The sequence below is a fragment of the Marmota flaviventris genome, chromosome 1, assembly GCF_047511675.1.
Source record: "Marmota flaviventris isolate mMarFla1 chromosome 1, mMarFla1.hap1, whole genome shotgun sequence".
Lineage (NCBI taxonomy): Eukaryota > Metazoa > Chordata > Mammalia > Rodentia > Sciuridae > Marmota > Marmota flaviventris.
The window spans coordinates 101197111-101212162 of record NC_092498.1 but is presented as its reverse complement, the minus strand read 5'-3'; the positions used below and the strand labels follow the sequence as shown (position 1 = coordinate 101212162).

Genomic DNA, 15052 nt, shown 5'->3' with positions numbered 1-15052 from the left:
CTATAGTTTTCAAGCAGTCTTAGAAGTCATGGGAGCAATAATTTTTTTTTTAATTGAAGCCCTTTCTTTGAGCTCTGTGAAGCCCAGTGGAGAGTGAGGATAGACCCCTAAAGGAAATTTCCATCCCATTTTCTCTCCTCATGGGGACCTTTCCATATGGTGTGTGTCCTATGGCTTTTCTTGCCTCCCTGTGTTTTTTCCCCCCCTAACAATTTTCTTGTTCTCCTTATCAATATGTGGCACGTTTCCTCACTATCTCCTTCTCTAAAATGTAGAATTGGGCACTGATGAATACTTAAGATTATTTTTTATGCTCATTTTAGTTCCTTTTCAAAAAATTTGTAGGCACCAGGCATTGTTTAGATGCTGAGGATTTAAACATAGAGAAGACATTTCTGGCCCTTGATGAGCTTACAATCTAGAGTGAATACCAGGCTAATTTAAACAGCAGAACAGCAAAATAACAAAATCTATATTTGGCTGTTTTAAAATAACTAAATTATTTCATATTATTATGTGACTTCTCAATTCCTCCCCACCCCCATGCCACTGTCACTTGACTGGAAGATGGTTCACAGTCCTGAGTAAGGAAATGCAAATTAATATTTGATGCCACAGGCATGAGTAAGAAGGAATGTCTTTGGTTAAAACATAGAATACATTTTTAAAACTAAAAGTGGCAACTCCTGGATTAAAATCTTATTTGAGACAAAGTGATTTACACATTCACATTATTTTTCCCTTCAATTAACCAAAGTAGCCAACAATGACAGCAACAAAACCAACAAAACCAACAATTATGACAAGAATTGAGCAGACAGAAATAATGACAAACATATATAGGTTATCCATATACACGGGACTAGTTAAATTCTAAAACAGAGATAAAATCTGTATTCTTCAACTAAAATTAACATTATTGCTAATCTGCAGTGTGTTTTAGGAAGCCATCATTTACTTTAGACATTATTCACTGTCACCTGTTATTAGTCTTGGCACTTTGTGTTGATGTCAAGACTAGAAAGATAACTTACACCAATCCGTTCTGGTGATTAGTTAAAACAGAAGCACACATACAAGTGCCCGCTCACATTCACCTAGTTGTATTTCTTGGTGTGTATCTGAGACATGGTGGACCGTCAGCTATTCGTAGGCACTTATGCTCATACACCTATGCACATACACACATATAAAATACAAGACAGACAGACATTGCCCCAGCAACCCTATTTGGGACTGGTGCCTCCTCTCTTGTTTTTAAAAACCGTGTTGATGAGACCTGTGCCCCTGGTGGTCCTATTCTTACTCTGATCAGGTTTGAGGTCTAACCTTCTCTCCGATTGCTTGGACCTGCCATGGGGGACTCCAGACCTTCAGCGGTTCTTGTCACGTTCCCACTAGGGACAGCCAGCTCGTCCTGCCATGGCCCAGCACCATTGGTCGACTCCGGGTCCAGCTCCGGGCTCTGTACAGAGTCAGGCACCGACTCGAACGCGCTGTTCTCCTCTTCCTCGTCGTCTTGCGACGAGAAGACGGTGCTCTCGGAGATCTTGGCGCTGTCCACGGAGGAGAAGCGCGTGTGGCTGGCGAACCGGTTGTTGCCGTTGTAGCAGGAGGGGCTGTAGCAGGAGGCGCTGTAGCAGGAGCTGCTGTAGCAGGACGTGCTGTAGCACGAGGAGCTGTAGCAGGAGGGGCTGCAGCACGACGCGTCACAGCCCTCGCAGCTGTGGTCCCCGCCTTGCCGGGGGCTGGAGTCGCTCTCACTCCCAGTGCTGGGATGCGTGTCACCTTCTGGACCCGCGCCATTTGTCAAACTACGGAAGTGGCCCCCAAGGTGGCCAGGGGGTGCCATGCCCGGAGTGGCACCCTCGAACTCTTCGCCATCCTCTTCCAGGGCCGGCGGATCCGCCGCTACCGTGTCCACCTCGCTGAACCCATCCTTCTCGGAGGAATCCTTGAGGGTTGACTCCTCTTCCGCCCCGTCCTCTTCCTCTGCCGCGTTCCCGCTCTGGGCCGATGGCATGCTGTGGAGCAGGTTATGGATGCGAATGTAGTGTGTCCGCGGGGTCTCGGGGTCCCCGCAGGCCGACGCGATCACCGTCTCCAGCTCGGACACAGGCAAAGAGCATGGTCTGCTTTTTCTCTTCACTGAGGCTCGCATCTGCAGTCTGCCCTCTCCGTGCTCCAGGGTAGGCACATCCCCTTCCTCATCCTCTTCACCCTGGCCTTTCTCTTCCTCCTCCCCCCTGGCCCGGCTCTCTGGTGCTGCCTCCTCCTCCACCGGTTCATTCTTGTTGGCTGAAGCCTCACCATCTTCCAGAAGTAGCGATGGTGGTACCTGTTCATCCAGGTCGAGCCTCTCGGCTAGTTCTTCTGCACTCAGGGCAGGCTCAGGGTCCTGTTGTCCTGGGGCCAGAGGCTCCCCAACCCCTTCAGGTCCCTCAGAGATCCTGCCATCATCTCCTGCCTCAGTGGCACCTGCCCCTTCCTCAACTGGCCTGGCATGCTCCAGGCTCTGGTGTCCTGAACTGTCCACTGCAGTGCCCTCGTTGGTTGGCTCTGGCCTCAAGCTCTCACAGGGCTCTGGAGTATCATTTGGAGGCTCCGCACAGTTGCTTTCAACCAGGTTGTTCATGAGGCTGTCCTGAATTTCTGCTGACTCAGGCTCAGTACTCAGGGAAATCTCCTCATCATCTGTGGCAAGAAGAAAAACGTCATTCTTTCCAGAAAAGAGCATTGTGGTGTTAGTATATCGTGCAACACATGTAAGTCTTATGCTAAGGGATTTCTACATTAGGATATTGAATGTAGGGGTTGGTGAGGGTTTCTCAATGGCCAGAGCTCTGCTGAAAAATTCTGTTAAGAATGAGTTCTAATTATGTTCATGACAATTTGCAATTGTGGATATATTTTAGAATTCTGTTTCAAGGAATTTAATTAACAAATTAATTTTATTTTTGATTAATATGCCCAACACTACCCCAGTTCTGGGCACATAGTAGGTGCTCAAAAATGTTTGCTATTTGGAGTGATTTCTAGAAATGGGGATAGTGGTGGTGTTTGTAGTTCCTTGTTGATCCCTGGCAAAGTTAACTGCACTAGTTTGTTAATGTTTCCTATGGATGGGTCCTGTGGGGTGCCAGAATGGATAAGCTAAGTTCTTAGGCAACTAGAGAGAATAGGGCTGGATGACAGATGGGAGCAATTACATCATTTGACTTTTACTGCAATAGAAAAATAAACAAGATCTCCATATCAAGCAGCCATTCCAAGAGTAGCAACTACAATGATTTGGTCTACCTACTGTTTTTGTATGTTTAACTACCTTTCCCAGCTGCTCCATTGGGTCCCTAAAAGATGTGAATATTTCTACTTCAAATGAAGTAGTGCAGATCACTAGTTGAAAGACAACAATCTTTCTGTTGAGGTAAAGCTATCTTTATGGCTTCAGTAAAGGAAGAGTCATTTTTATTCTCAGAGTCGAAAAGGCTGAATTTGACAGGATAAAACAGTCAAGGTGTTTTTTTAATAATCTGAGTTGTATATTGGGCATATAGAAAAGTGCAATTCAAACAAATTAAAAAAGAAAAGTGCAACCTGATTTAGTGAGTGAATAGTGACAAACTCCAGATTCAGGCTTCATTAGCTTCAATAGCAACTCATTATTGTGGATTAAGTAATTTCTTAGTGTAATTTACACATAGTATGGGAGATATGAGGAAAGAGCAAAAGTGAAATTCTGAGGCATCTAACTATTCTTATTTAGAAATATATTTTGGAATTTAAAAATCAAACACTTGATGTTTCTAAATTCTTTTGTTTATATTTTTCACTTTCCCTGTGATATTATGAAAGACAGTTATATAATCATAGTTCTTCAATAATATAGCATACTTCAGCTGCTGGCCAGTCAATATATAGTTACTAGGTAGAAAGAGATGTTTTACCTTTATTCATTCATTCACTCATATCAATTTCTAAACATCTCTTAAGCATGTCCTATGTGGGTGCTGACAGTAAAATAACAAGGAATGGCTCCATATTCATGTTGGCCACATTGTTAACCCCCATTTCACTGTGTAACCCTCTACCTTTGGGTCACCAGAATGAAGAGGAGCCTCTCAACCAAAGGGACAGCAACCTGGCTTCCAGAAGAGATCACTGGGTTCTGGGCCTCAAATGGAGAGGATAGAGAACCACAAAACCTAGGACATGTCTGGAAAGAACCATGGTTATTGTGTTTTAGAGAAAGGAACCACACTAGGACACTAGCCTAGGACAAGACATGAAGTTCATGCTGAAAATACCTGGGTGGATGGAGGAAGTGATCTCAAATCGGAATTGCAGCTGTCCACTCACATGATCTGTTGGAAGCCTGCGGCCAAGTGTGTAGCTGACCACTCTATCCCTAGAAGGAAATAAGCACCATCACAGAGCTGGTCAATACTCTCTTCTTAAATTAGACCATATGGTGTGCTTTCTGTGCCAGCAAGTGATATGGCAAGCCCACAGAAGCCCTCATGAGAGGAGGTGATGATCTATTCTTCCAGATACAGAGAAGATCCTAAAGTAAAATTGGGAACCCACATATGCTCGACTGCAAGGAAATTCTGCTCAAATATTCTGAAGCAGAAGTTAGCAAATTACAATCTATGATTTGGTCTACCTACTGCTTTTGTATGGCTGTGACTTTTAATATTTTTAAATGGTTAGGGGAAAAAACTAAAGAAAATTACTATTTTGGGGCATGTGAAAATTATATGAAATTCAAATTTAAGTGTCCATAAAAAAGGCTTTTCCCCCCTTTTGATACCAGGGATTGAACCCAGGGATATTTAACTACTGGACTACATCCTCAGCCCTCTTATGTTTTATTTTGAGACCAGGTCTGGCTACTTTGCTTAGGTCCTTGCTAAGTTACTGAGGCTGGGTTTGAATTTGCAATCCTCCTGCCTCAGCCTCCTGAGTCACTGGGATGAGTCACAGTGGCAGGCATGTGCTACTTCTGTTCCAATAAAACCATAAATAAAGTTTTATTGGAACAGAATCATGATTATTAGCTTACATATTGTCTGTGGCTATTTTCATGTTAAAGAGGAAGAGTTAAGCAATTTAGACAGAGACTAGGTGGTCTGCAAAACTTAAAAATATTTACTACTTGGCCCTTTGCAGGAAAAGTTTTCCAACTTGTGTTCTAGAGTAGAGGGGAGAGAAAGGAGAGGAAGAGGGAGAAGGAGAGGGAGAGGGAGAAGGAGAGGGAGAGGGAGAGGGAGGGAGAGGGAGAGGGAGAGGGAGAGGGAGAGGGAGGGGGGGGGAGAGAGAGAGAGAGAGAGAGAGAGAGAGAGAGAGAGAGAGAGAGAGAGAGAAAAGACAAAAAGACATGGGTGTCCTTTGCTTGCTTTTCCTGTTCAGCATTTTACAATATACCCTTAATAATGCATAGTACCAGAACATGCATGACTTGGAGTTATATGTAATATATAAGAAAGGATGTCATCATGGTTATGGAACAGTCTATGGTAAGTCACATGCTACTGGATGGAGCAGAACAAGACTTGAGAGCTGGGTTCCCTATCTTGTGACTTCCAGTTACACTAATTGTAGGGCCCTTACAGAGAAAGACTCGAGGCTCCAGCCTGGACTCAGGTCCCATCCTATCTACCCAATCAAAGCAATTTCTTAATTACTAAAATGGAGGCTATTCAGGGGAACCAACCTGAAGCTTTGCTGTTATATTTCCATTAACAATTTTGCTTTAGCAGAGTAAATTGCCTCCATCTTGGTGGGGAAATAGGAATAATGACTAGCTTTTAGTATTCCAGGAATTAACAAGTGCAGTGTGCCCAACGGTAATAAAGACATGTTCCAAAACCAATTGTTATTCAATATTCATTCTGTTTATTCATTTGTGATATTCATATAAAAGGATAAATCATGGACTGGTAGTGTTTCAATGTTTCCTTCTAAAAAACACTGACATTATGAAACAAACAACATATATTCCAATTATCCACTAACTTAATATTATCTTTAATTAGCTATGGTTTAACGTCTAGTGTCAGAAATCCATTTAAATAAAGCATTATATGTGGGAAAAATAGGATAAGCTACAAAATTTTGTCTATTTAGAGAGAGTCTTGGTCAGTATTATGAAGTAGACTTTGACCATAAGAAAGAAATTTTCAACCCAAAACTCAAGTTGAAATCAGAGGAGACCTAAAGATAATCACAGAAATTAATTTTTTTATGCTTTGCATTCATTTTCTAAGCTTTTTTTCCCTTTTACTTTCAAACACTCAATCAACAAATATTTTTTGAGTCCCTGCCATGTACAAAGTGCTGCAGTTGACACAAAGAAGGTACTAGATAGTCTCTGTTTTAAAATAGCTTATATCCAGTGTGTGTGGGGGGCATGACTAAAAATGGCTCAAGGTGACACTTCTAAAATGAAGATAAGATGGTCAAGATTAGAGGTCAAGAACCAGCTGAAGGCTAGCATGTTGCAGGTAAAGGAAAGGAGGGAGGGTGGGAAATGAGTGTGTGTGTGTGTGTGTGGCATGCTCATGCCTAAAATGGAAAGGCTCAAATACAGCAGTTCAGGTAGAGAAAGCGTTTTCTAAAGCAATGGATTCAGGAGACTTTTTGGGCAGAGTATTTTCTGAGGGCAGAGGGGAGCTGTGGTGGGAGATGGATTTGCTTCTGCATGTGTGTGCTCTGGGTTCTGCCATGGTCCAGGCCAAATGACTACTGCTTTCATGGCCATCACTCCAATGCCCTGTTCCTGCCTACATTGGGACATCTCCAGCATGGGCAGCACGGTGAGGTGGCCTCAAGGGGCAGTGGGAAGTGGCAGGTCTTGGAGGAAAAGCTGCTTTCCCTGGCCACCAGGGGCATGGTGTGTTATCCCATTAGAGTTGGGGAGAAGAGAGCACCTCCATGGCTTGCTTCCTTTTAGAGAGGGGTTAAGCTCAGTTACACGCATCTGTGCTTCTCCTTTTCCCTATTTGATAAGGACACTAGGAAAATGGAACTAACTTTGCTCAGTTCAGGGGAGACCCTTTTCTTGTTTTCACCACTTGGTACCTTTCCATTGTAGGAGGCTGGGAGAGGGGCATGACAAGAAGAAATGAGCCACACTCTGGCTTATGAAAAGTACTCAACATGGAAGAGCAGATAGGTTCCCTCTGCGCCTGTAGTGATGGGTTCAGTTCAACAGGTGCTAACTGAATATCTAATACACGGTAGACAGCAATGTGCTCAGTGCTCCGGTTGAAAGACCCCTACTCAGCTCCTCTGTTTGTCCTTCAGCCTGCCCGTGGCACAGTGCTAACATGGTGAGAGCAGACATAGACCAGAGAAGGAAAGAAATGAAAAGTGTGACCAATGATAAACTGAATCAGTCCCAGGAACCCTGCAAGGAGCCTTTTGTTGGGGGCTGGGCACACTTGGTCTTTGGAGAGAGGCACGTGTGTGTTTGACCCTGGCTGCATCTCTGCCACTCACTAGCCATATGCTTAGGTAATTAGTTATCTGTTCTAAGCCTCATTTCTTCACATTGGAGGAACAGTGATAATGCCCAAGTCACAGAAGTGTTCTGAGGATTAAATGGAATAATGAAGAGCACAAGGAATACCATTCCCTTTTGAGTTCCTACTATGTGCCAGTGACTGTGTTAGGTTCTTTACGTAGACTTTTTGTTTGCATGATCCTCGCAACCGTGAAGTGCAAACACTGTTGGGCGGGCTCTGTAAAGTCAAATCCCTTCAGTTTGTGAGGCAGTGGCATGTCTATGTGCACAAAGCTGCACTGTGCTAGAAGGTTTCAATTAAATATCCTTCTGGTAATTATTAGTGGTGCCAAAGACTTTCTGAAAATCAAAAGAACTTTAAATTAAGAGAGGTGACTATTCTGAAAAATTTTTCTCATCCTTTGATACTATTCTGAGGGTTATATTGTATGAAAGCATATGTTTATAGCCAGAGTTATACTTAGTTGCTGTTACCTAAGGAAATATATATTATACATACAAAGTTTATTTGGCCATAGTTCACTTTAGTAAGAACCATGAGTGGACACGAGAGTAAAAGGTCCAAAACTCAGAGACATTCTCATATACAATTTGATTTTGCAAAAAACATAATTGCTGATATTCCATGAGAATGCATGCTTTCAAAATTTCATCTATCTAGCATTTTCTGTAAACACTAGCATCTCTTGAGAAACTCTATCCAAGTAATTTTGCATTTCACCTTGCTATGGAAATGTCACATATGATTAAATCCTTAAATAAGTGAAATGATATTCTTTATAGTAAAACAAACTTCCATTTCTACCTTTATAGAAAAGTGCTTCATTGATGGTTTATTTTAGTTATTACCTTAGACTTTTGTATTGTCTTGCACATATAACCAGTCATACACAAATAAAGGAAAGGGAAGGATTTGTTTAATTGAATGTTGTGGCTAAGGCAGTAAAATTAAGGGGAGAGGCCAAGGAAACATAACACTGTTATAATTTAACTCTCCGTAAGGCTCTATTATTGCAGCTTACAGGCGTTGTGGGGCATGGCCTACTGGCTGAAGCCTAGTGATATGAGATCCCAGTCACAGGTTTACCCTATGGCGTGTCTCTCCAGGAGTCTCTGAACAGGCATCGACAGCTTTCCCAAAAAGCGCTTGATGATGGGGCGGCTCTTGGCGAACTTGTCTTTCACCTCAATTTCCAGCACATCAGTGGGCAAGGACACAAAACTGAATTGCTGCAATGAAAGAATATGTCACATCAATTAACTGAGAGGTTCAAGGGCTGGCCAGTTCCCAGTCCATCTGCCTTGAGGACATCATTGTAAAAAGCCCCAGCTGCAATATTTATATCAAGGTCTTAGAAACGCTGTGGGCTCTGCTTATTCAGTAAATGAGGGGTGACAATGAGATGCTCCCTCAAGGCTTCAAAATGGGGTTATTCTTTAAGATCCAAATAAATACAATCAGCACAAATGAACGAGAAAGAATGCTACCCAGATCTCACCCTACTTGACCAAAGCCATTATCATATTTGAAGAAAGAACAAGCACAAACCCACCTATAATTAAGGACATGTGCTTTAAATCAACAAAGTCATATTATATTTCATGAGTATAATGTCAGAGGTTTTTTGACAAGTTTCATGAGACCTCGTATTCTTGAGAGTAGGAAAAGATAAGAACTTTCATTCTGTGTTGGCAGGGATGTAAATTGATTTGACCTTTGGGAAGGGAATTACAGATATTTATTGGTATTCTTAAACTACAAATCCCTTCGACCCATAATTCAAATTCTGGGATTTTCCTTCTGCATGAATTCATACAAGTAGGCAAAAAAGATGTATTTTATAAGGCTGTTCATTGGAGCATTACTAACAATAGCAAAAGACTGGAAAAGCAAAACCCAAATGAAATAACAATAAAAAAGTTACCAAACTGTGTATCATTAGGAAGCTGGGTAAATAAAGGATTGTAAATATTTGAAACAGAGAACTCCACTGTCATTAAAAAGAAACAGGTAGATCCCCATGCACTGACTAAATGAAAAAAGCAAAGCACAGAGGAATATGAAGAGTGGGATTCAATTTGTACTTAGAACCACAGAGAAAATGCCTGGAGGTTATTCTCCGAACTTCGAACTTGTTAGGAGCACACTAATAGGAAGGAGAGGAAGCTGGTCTTTTCCATTTTATTTCATTCAATTCTAAATTGTTCATTTGTTAATTAGCATCTGGTGTGGCTTAAAATGAAAACATCAAAGAAAGACTGTGACCATCAGAAGTTGGCTTGATCATCAATAAAGGTGCAGAAAGGAGACTCAGAAGGTGAACTTTGACATTGCCCAGCCTGGACTATCTTATCTGGGAGGAGAAAGTCATAATTCACCTTAAACCTTACTGTTCACTTAATCAAAGGCTGTGAAACAGTTGAAAAATAGAATTAGTTTCTTTTATTCTGATTAATTCCTGATAGCAAATATTTTAACTTCAGTTGATTTCTCTTTACAGAGATAAAATATGTTGGGCATGCTAATGTTAATATCTCCTCTGTTGCAGTCAGGATGGGCTGGGGCATGGTGTAGTAACAATCGAATTCCAAATCTTTGTGACTTACAATGATAACATTGGATTCCTGTTCTCATGTTCATTGTGGGATGTTGGAGCAGCCACCCTCTCAAACATTACCAGTCCCTGAGAGGTGAAGAGAACTCAAGAGAGTTTCCTCTTGCAAATCAACATTCACTTCCAAACACAATTCCTCATCAGAACTGGACACATGCCCCATTCAACCTCAGGAAGCAGGAAGAACAATTCTACAGTGTATCTGGGAGGTTTATAAAGAGCAGAAATATTTGGCAAATAGTACTAATGACTTCCCCCCATACTCTCCATGTGGTACTTCTACTTTCTTTATCTATATCTTTATATGTATACATAACATTATACATATTTATGGGAGACCAAATGATGTTTCACTAAATGTATACATTTTATAATGTTCAAATAAGGAGCTAAGTATTTAGACTAAATATTTATATATTTATCATTTATTGTGAATACACACAGTACCTTTTCTTCTAGCTTTTCTGAAATACACTTTATCATTATCTGTAGTTACTCTACTGCACAACAGAACACCAGAGCTTATTTCTCCTATTTAACTGCGATTTAGAACCCATTTATCAACCTTTCTCCATCTTTCCCTCCTTTATTCTCCTTAGTCTCTGGTAACCCTCTTTTCTCAAATTACATGATGAAATCAAATTCTTAATAACTAAAAACTTTTAAAACTTTTTAAAGATTTCATAATGGTGAGATCATAACATATGTGTCTTTTTTGTGCCTGACTTCTGGTACTTCTAATTACCTTTATAAATTAGCTTCAATTAATTACAACATAATTTATAAGAATTAATCATGCCTGGTACTGAAAAAATTGAATTTTGGGATGCCAAGCATGAGGTTCAAGTTTAGAAACAGGTACTACCCTAAGAAGTTCTGCGTAAGTGAGATTTCAGTTGCACCAACTGTCTTAGGTCCTCAAAAATTCTATAGTCCAGTTACTCCATTGTGGAGTGTATTATAATAGATCATCTGAACTAAATGCTCGACAAAAAGGTTAGAAACAAGCCGGATGTGGTGGCACACAACTGTAATCCCAGTGGCTCAGGAGGGAGAGGCAGGAGGATCACAAGTTCAAAGCCAGCCTCAGAAAAAATGAGGTGCTCAGCAACTCAGTGAGACCCTGTTTCCAAATAAAATACAAAATAGGGCTGGGGATGTAACTCAGTGGCCGAGTGCCCCTAAGTTCAACCCCTGGTACCCTCCCCCAAATTAGAAACACTATAGTATATGCATCTGACAGAACTGTTTATCATTTTCTAGTTAGCATAATTTAAATTATAATTTTTATATAATTATGTACAATTACAATATAATTAACACATATTAAATGCTAATAAGATAGGAAATGCTTGTTTTAAAATGTTATGTGACAAAAGCAGGACAAATAGTTATATATCATTCATGATCATAAAACCATAATGTTTATAATATGATTGATAGAAAAATGCCTGGAAATAGTTACAATAAATTTTAATAGCAGTTGTTTTACCAAAAAAGAACATTTTCCCCCATCTCCTTTTTATATTTTCTGAGCTTTCTGTATTATCTATTAATGAAAAACTTAATAGCCTTTATTGAAATGAGATACACCTATGGTATCCTGCATGGAACACTGAAGTGAGCTTATCACAATATATTCTAGAACTCAATGGCAACTCCTGGGTTATTTCCTCTTTCCACACAACTTCTTTCTTAAACCCCCTTCCCTTGTCCATTCTTTGTTGCAGACATCAATCTCTCCTCACCAGGCCCTTATCTTCAGGGCATGGTCATTGGAATTCACATGCCTCAGACCTAGGCCAGGCTCTGCTAAGAACTAGAGAGCAGCCCTGAAAATGTGAAAGTCTGTCTATTCAGGACAAGCTAGTTGAGCCTAAGGCGAGGGAATGAATTTTGCTTGGATGCAACAGCTGATCTGGCTTTTACTTCAAGTCTCTGAAAAACCTTCAGAATAAGATACACTTGGCTTTTATTCCTAGATCTGCACATAAAAATTCCTGACTCTATCAATCACAGCCTCTTCAAACCTCAGCATCCTCACCTGTAGAATGGGAAAATAAGGCCCATGCCATGTTAAATAAAGTGGGTATTTCCCTTTCCATTCCTTTCTTCTCAGACAGACTCTATCTACCCCATCCTCTGCCTTCTCCTCCTTTTTTTTGTCTCCCATTGTTGGAATTCCTTCAAATTTACTAATTTCAGTTGTCCCTTAATGATCAGTGATTGTATACAGGTGTCTGTAGTAATCCATAGGCCTGTTTCAAATGTTCAATGTCCAGACAAAAGCTAGTTTTCCCACTACTAAACCCACTTAATCTTTGTATCCAGGGAATAGCCTGCTTATTGGTCAAAAGAGAAATTTGTGAACTATATCTGCAAAAGATTTTTTTTTTTAAAGAAGGATGAATTTCAGCTCCAAGCCCTTTGCTGTTTTGGGAATTTTATCTCCTTGTAACTTAATGAAATCCTTATACCTTAATGAACTCCTTATACCTTAATGAACTCTTTGTACCTTAATGAACTCCTTGTACCTTAATGAACTCCTTGTACCTGTGAAAGAAACTGGTATGGAAATGAAAGAGCAAATCTGGGACAGATTTAAGGGTCTGAAGTCTGACCATTCTCCATATTCATTCTCTCTTGCTCATGAAGCATCTTAGAGAAACTCTAACACATGCTTGGGCAAGAATAAATGAATATCTCTTTATAAGTCATAAAATTGCCCTAAATAAAGGACTTTTGGTACTTCGGGGTAAGAGAACATAGTTCCATAGATCACCTCTCCATCAGAACATTGGATTCTGAACTCTCTTGGTTCCACTTTAGTGACTGTCAGACCTTTGAAAACTGAGCAGCAATGACAGAAAGAAGGCTATATGAGGTCCAATGTTGGGGCCACTATGAGTAGGAACTACAGATACAGTATTCTTAAGGTGTAAAACATCCTTCTGGTTAAAAGCAAAATTTATTTTGTTTGGGCACAAGTTGTTTAGATTTTTACTTTGGCTTTGGCCCACCATTTCTCAGCCTTGGTTCTTATTAGAATCATTTGGGGAGCTTTCACAACAATACACCTTCCTGGACCCCATTCTTGACTAATTAAATTAGACTACCCTAAAGGTGAAGCCAGCATGGGTAGTGTTTAAAACCTCCCAGGTGAATTTGCTGTGTAACCAGGGGGGAGAAGCACAGTTTTCCCATTTTAATATCAAATAATATCATTATCAGGAAAATATTCCTTAGAGCAAATACAAATCTTCTTCTTTGACCTAAATAGCCAATATCTGATATCTGTAACAGTATTTTTCAGACCTCTGTTTAATAGTTTATTTTTAAAACATTTAATAAGTTGTTTGTAAATTGATAAATATGTGTACTAAGCCCCCAAATTAGACAATCAACACAACTTTAGTATCCATAGCATGAAGAATGAGACTCCATTTGCATAGAATTGAATGTTGTGTAATAGCATAGTCACTGCATAAATACCTGTGTCCTCATTGTACATCATCTATAATTCCAAGAAGGTACTTCAAAATGTCTTAGAATTGTTTTCAATTTAGGGGAAATAACAGATTATTCCACTAAATTCTAAAAATCATATGTTGACAAGGGCCTGGTTTACCAGGTTAGATTCCCAAAACAATTCCACATTTTATTAGGAGACTTCAAGATCTTTTCCTTATGGGTAAATGTAAGCTATTGACATTATCATTACCACCTTTCTCTTACCTAAATACATGAAAAGGTTGGAGAATAAGTATATTTTTACTTACACCAATATAACTGCTGACTTATTTTTTAATATTGAAAGAGTATTTTAAGATACTCTGAAAAAGCATAGAAACTAAGAATTGGAAATTTTAAGAGAACCTAAATTTTAAAATGAAATTTTCACACAGATGTTTTCTCTTTACACAAAACTTACCAAACAAGTTACATGTGAATGTCCTGCTTAAATTTTTAAAAAGTCAGCTACTTTTCATTCAAAAGAAGTGGAAAATTATCTAAGATCTGAGATATAGGGGTAAATGATGAGCTACACATATCTAATTCAAATTACTTTAAAACCCAAATATAAAGCAATTTTTTTCTTATAAAAATAGATATTCATTATTCCCTTTCCCAAGATTAATTATGTTAAAGAGAAGAAATACATATGGACTAAGACATTGTCTTCCTTAATATTATGCAAAAGAAAATAAATTCCATGTTTTCCAAGTTTTTAGAGTTATATAATAATAGCTCTATCTCTATCTATCCATGTTTCTATTTTTGTGGACAGATCAACTAATTGAAATAAATTAACACAATCATTTATATTGGCTGTTACATACCGGGCAGAAGTAGGTATGTGGACAAGGATGCCCACTCTTACCTCTCCTATTTAATATAGTGCTAGAATTCTATCCGAAGGAATTAGGCAAGAGAAGGAAATAAAAGGGAGGAAAATAGGAAAGGAAGAAGTCAAATTATTACTGTTTGCAGATGATAAGATCTTTTATTTAGAAGTCCGAAAAACTCTACCAAAAGACTGCTAGAGCTAACAAACAAATTTGGCAAAGTAGCAGGTTATAAAATCAACATACAAAATCAATAACTTTCTCATATACCAACAATGAATTTGCTGAGAAAGAAATTAAGAAAACAAACCACTCATAGTAACCTCAAAGAAAAATAAAATACCTAGGAATAGATCTAATCAAGGAGATGGAAGACTTCTAGATTGAAAACTATAGAACAATGAAGAAAAAAATTGAGGAAGAACTCAGAAGTTGGAAAGACCTCCTATGTTGATAGATAGGGTGAATTAATACTGTTAAAAGGGTCACCCTATATACAGCTTCAGTGCTATCTCCATCAGAATATCAATGACATTCTTCACAGAACTAGGAAAAAAAAGAAT

The 15052-nt window shown here is 39.5% G+C and overlaps 1 protein-coding gene across 1 annotated transcript in view; it reads right to left on the bottom strand.

Annotated features, from left to right (window-relative positions):
* Hecw1 (HECT, C2 and WW domain containing E3 ubiquitin protein ligase 1) overlaps window positions 1–15052 on the bottom strand; it is a 411800-nt gene that overhangs the window by 121387 nt on the left and 275361 nt on the right. The window contains exons 7-9 of the mRNA XM_027938390.3: window positions 8616–8758; window positions 4308–4408; window positions 1330–2694 (exon numbers count right to left, since the gene is read on the bottom strand). Of these exons, the coding sequence (XP_027794191.2) occupies window positions 1330–2694; window positions 4308–4408; window positions 8616–8758 (1609 nt within the window). The remainder of the gene's footprint in view (window positions 1–1329; window positions 2695–4307; window positions 4409–8615; window positions 8759–15052) is intronic.